This window comes from Telopea speciosissima, chromosome 5 (genome assembly GCF_018873765.1).
Source record: "Telopea speciosissima isolate NSW1024214 ecotype Mountain lineage chromosome 5, Tspe_v1, whole genome shotgun sequence".
Classification (NCBI taxonomy): Eukaryota; Viridiplantae; Streptophyta; class Magnoliopsida; order Proteales; family Proteaceae; genus Telopea; species Telopea speciosissima.
Window position 1 is genome coordinate 14,401,918 of NC_057920.1, and position 4,522 is coordinate 14,406,439.

General features: G+C 41.0%; 1 protein-coding gene across 1 annotated transcript; it reads left to right on the forward strand.

Annotated features, from left to right (window-relative positions):
* Window positions 1-1,136: 1,136 nt before the first annotated feature.
* Window positions 1,137-4,081, forward strand: LOC122660888 (auxin transporter-like protein 5). The gene is made up of 8 exons (XM_043856142.1): window positions 1,137-1,355; window positions 1,554-1,739; window positions 1,832-1,944; window positions 2,049-2,232; window positions 2,319-2,416; window positions 2,573-2,780; window positions 2,876-3,133; window positions 3,794-4,081. The coding sequence occupies exons 1-8, from the start codon at window positions 1,200-1,202 to the stop codon at window positions 4,076-4,078; spliced, it is 1,488 nt and encodes a 495-aa protein (XP_043712077.1). The 5' UTR covers window positions 1,137-1,199; the 3' UTR covers window positions 4,079-4,081.
* Window positions 4,082-4,522: the final 441 nt, after the last annotated feature.

The following is a 4,522-nucleotide window of genomic DNA, read 5'->3' on the forward strand; positions in this document are numbered from 1 at the left end:
ACCACCCCCCGACGTATAAAATTCCCTACAACAACATCCGCCCAATAACATTCATGAACGATCATCAAACGGTCGAGATCAAACCATTCAAAAGAATTTTATCATCAAAGATGTTGATGATTCTTATTCGTGGGGCCATGTACCATATAGTAATGTTATGATGTTGCATAGTTTGATTTACTGCACCTGCAAATTTTGTAATTGATGGGGACAAGAGTCATAAGCTCTGCTCCCTAGCCACTCAGCCAGTATTGACTGAATAGGAATCATTGACTGTGACTAGTGCCGTGGATGTCCGAACATCCATCAACTCAACCATAGGTGATAGGATCAATGTTAATGTGAAAAAGGGGAGTATAATAAAAACGAGTTGCCGTTTTCAAGGGCACATGATCAGCTTCAAAGTTTCCAGATGTCACCCAATACTTAGACCAAGTAAATCAAGTGGGCCCTAATTCTCGAGTCCACAAAAAAATTGCACCAAAAAACCCACCACTTCCCATGTGCTAAAACAGCTTTCTTCCTCTCATGTAAAAGCGGACCACGCTCCGTTCGGATGTAATCATGCGGTTCACATAGAATAATTCTTTTCTTGTCCCCTCTTCTTGGTTCCCTTTATTTATTTTCACCTACTTATTACACCCTTTTCTTTAATTTTTTCTTCGAAATACTCCCCCGATTTATCGTTTTCGTTCCATGATGGCCCTTTTCACTTGTGAGTAGTGACATTTTTGTAATTCTAGGTGGTAAACGAGGGGGTTAGATTAAATTATTAAGGAATTAGAGACAAATGTAATTATCTATCTATGCTCGGGAAGTGAAGCGGGGGAACCCACTCGTGCGGGACAAGCAGATCACGCTTCTTTATTATATTTAATTAAACCAATTAATTAAATTACACCTTATATTATCAGATGGGTCACGAAACCCGGCGGTTTCGTCAAAGATCTTGGGTTGGACTTTTGGGACTGGGTCTGGGTCTGGGTCTGGGCCCGGGCTAGTGAGCTAGTGAAGCCCAAACCGAGGAGGAATACTACCTTTGAAGCCCAGCTTTCGCATCCTTCGAGAAGTTTGCCTGTCCTGTATAAATACCACACATAAGGGCTTCCTCTTCATTTCGAATCTCAAGTTCTTCAAGAATAAGAAGAAGAACACAGTGAAGATACAGTAAAGAAGAAGAAGCATTAAGGAAACCAGATATGGCGTCGGATAAGGTGGAAGAGACTGTAATGGTTGGAAGCTATCTTGAGATGGAAACGGAATGGAAGCCTAAGAACTTAAAAACTAGATTATCAAAGTTCTTCTGGCATGGTGGTTCTGTTTATGATGCCTGGTTTAGTTGTGCTTCCAATCAGGTTATTTTCCTTTTCCCTTCTCTTGTAATGGAAAAGGTTATCTTTTTCCATTTTTATGATCCGTATCTATTTCAGGAAAGCTCAATGTAGTGATGGGTTTTCTCCCTTTTAAGTTCTTTACTTGGTTTTTTGCTGGAGAAAAACGTGAAATGGGCTTAGATGTTAACCTGTTTCTTGGGTTTTGTTTGTTTGTTTCAGGTGGCTCAGGTTCTACTGACCTTACCATATTCCTTCTCTCAGCTGGGGATGTTATCAGGCATACTCTTTCAGTTACTCTACGGCTTGATGGGTAGTTGGACTGCCTACCTCATTAGTATTCTCTACATAGAGTACAGAGCTAGAAAAGAAAGAGAGAAAGTAGATTTCAGAAACCATGTTATCCAGGTCTGTCTGTGTTTCTTTTTTTCAAGGGACTTCATTAGTTTACCCACCTCTCTGTTTTGTCCTGAGTTCTGACTCTTTTATTTAAACTGAAGTGGTTCGAAGTTCTTGATGGACTGCTTGGAAAGCATTGGAGGAACGTGGGTTTGGCCTTCAACTGCACATTTCTTTTGTTTGGATCTGTAATTCAACTAATAGCTTGTGCGAGGTATATATCAAATGTTTGTTTAAATGAGAGAGAGAGAGAAGGGGAAAGATTTGACGAGTTTATACAAATAGGTAATTTTTTTTTCCTCTCATAATTAATGGCAGCAACATCTATTACATAAATGATAATCTGGACAAGAGGACATGGACATACATCTTTGGAGCTTGCTGTGCCACTACAGTCTTCATTCCTTCTTTCCATAACTACAGAATCTGGTCTTTCCTAGGCTTGTTAATGACTACTTACACAGCTTGGTATCTCACCATTGCAGCCCTCATCCATGGACAGGTAAATTTTCTTCTTTTTCTTCTTTTTTAAGAGCTTTAATTTCCAATCTATCTATATTTATTTTCTTTCTGGGGTTAATATTGAAGGTGGAAGGAGTAAAGCATTCAGGTCCGGCCAAGTTGGTTCTTTACTTCACCGGGGCTACAAACATTCTCTACACATTCGGGGGGCACGCCGTCACTGTGTAAGACAAACCCTCCCCAAATCCTAGGGTCGCATTCGTGTCTCTTTCTTGTCATTTTACAAAATTGACCCTCATTGTCTCCCTCATAGCTGTAATTTCTAGTGGAAAGAGAAATTACTGAAAGTGTTTGATATATATATATTTTTTTGGAAATAGGGAGATAATGCACGCGATGTGGAAGCCACAGAAGTTTAAAGCGATATACCTGCTGGCAACGCTGTATGTGATGACACTGACGCTGCCATCGGCAGTAGCAGTGTATTGGGCCTTCGGGGACTTGCTTCTTAATCACTCCAACGCCTTTGCCCTCCTCCCGAAATCCCCCTTCAGAGACATGGCAGTCGTATTAATGCTCATCCATCAGGTATCTGATAGTTTAAGTTCCAGCATAGATGGATTAACTTGTAGTAAATGATAAGGTACTAATTAAAAATAGATGGTGTGTTTGATGTTTTGCAGTTTATAACGTTCGGATTCGCATGTACGCCGCTGTATTTTGTGTGGGAAAAGGCAATAGGGTTGCATGAGTGCAAGAGCCTGTGCAAGAGAGCGGCGGCGAGGTTGCCGGTGGTGATACCCATATGGTTCTTGGCCATCGTTTTCCCTTTCTTTGGACCAATCAACTCCACCGTTGGATCTCTTCTCGTCAGCTTCACCGTCTATATCATCCCTGCTCTTGCCTACATTTTTACCTTCCGATCTGCCTCTGCTCGAGAGGTTTGTATTTCTCTTTCCTCACCCATCTTGCTTGCTGGGTCCCTTCTAAATTTTCAGCTAAGATAGGTGCCAAGTGGCATATACGAGATCTGAATCTCACCTTTTGCCACGTGGGTCATAATCAGACAACCCACATCACAACCAAGGTGATGAATTGATGATGCAATTGGTCTCGTTAGACTGAAACTTTGACTTGGACAGTTAGAATGATAGCAGTAGCGTAGTGTATGGGGACGGGATATCACTAGAAGGCAGAGCGCAACAGACAAAGCTAGTCTTAGGGTTCCTCGCTGTCGAGTTAAATTTAAAAAAAAAAATGAAAGTAAGAAAAATGCTTTTTCTGGACCGTCGGATCGCAGTGCACAAATAGGACAAAAATAAAAGAGCGGACAATGAACAGATGGGCCATTGATGTAGGAAAAAACCTTTTCTGTTTCCCTTTCCTGATGAAGAGAAAGGGCCCACCATGTATGATTTGTTCAGGTGGGCCAAGTGGGTCCAGTTGAAGGTGGGCAACCATGACAAGAAAGAAAACTAGCCCATTTACACTATTTGTTAATATTCATTTTGGTAGGATAGTTAATTAGTTATTTTGTGTTTTTTTTTTATTACTTATATATTAATCAATGGTTTTTTTTATTTGTTTTTGGGTCGGGGCAGAACGCAGTGGAGCAACCACCAAAGTTCGTTGGGAGATGGGTGGGAGCATATTCGATAAACATATGCATAGTGGTGTGGGTGTTCATCGTTGGATTCGGATTCGGCGGATGGGCCAGCATGACCAACTTCATCCATCAGATAGACACCTTTGGTCTGTTCACCAAGTGTTACCAGTGTCCTCCCCCTCCCCAACTAAACACCACCGCCACCATCATTGCTCCTCCTCCTACGGCGGCTGCTTCCGCTCCCACTGCTTTCCATCACCACCACCTCCACAGTCCATAACTTTAACTTGGAGAATTAAAGCAGAGTCTTGCATGTCTTCACACAATGCAAAAAAAGAAGAGTTTGGCTAGACTTTGTTTAGCTTAATTACTGTCTTTGTTATGTAATTTTTTTTTTGGAGGGCAAGAAATTTTGTAAGTTGTACGTTAGTATTTCAAATTTCAATCAATCAAAGCAAATACTTTCATTAGATTTTTGTGTTATTTACTTTTTCTTCAAATCCAATAAAGAGAGAAGAGATGATGGGGATTGGCAACTTGGCAGTGAAATGATAAAGAAAAGACATAGGAAAGGTAATCACTCTTTTTTATGCACGTAAAGAAGATCTTCAAGCTAACCTTTCTCTTGATTTTGGGAGGTAAAAGTGATGAAGACCCAAGTCCCAACTACCCCAATACAGAGAGAGAGAGAGAGAAAAGAAGAGAAATGCTGAGGTCACAAAGG

Coding starts and splice junctions, on each gene's coding strand:
- LOC122660888 (XM_043856142.1), top strand. CDS start 1,200: ATGGCGTCGGATAAGGTGGAAGAGACTGTAATGGTTGGAAGCTATCTT. Junction 2,233..2,318: donor CAGCCCTCATCCATGGACAG/GTAAATTTTCTT, acceptor TTAATATTGAAG/GTGGAAGGAGTAAAGCATTC. Junction 2,781..2,875: donor TATTAATGCTCATCCATCAG/GTATCTGATAGT, acceptor GATGTTTTGCAG/TTTATAACGTTCGGATTCGC.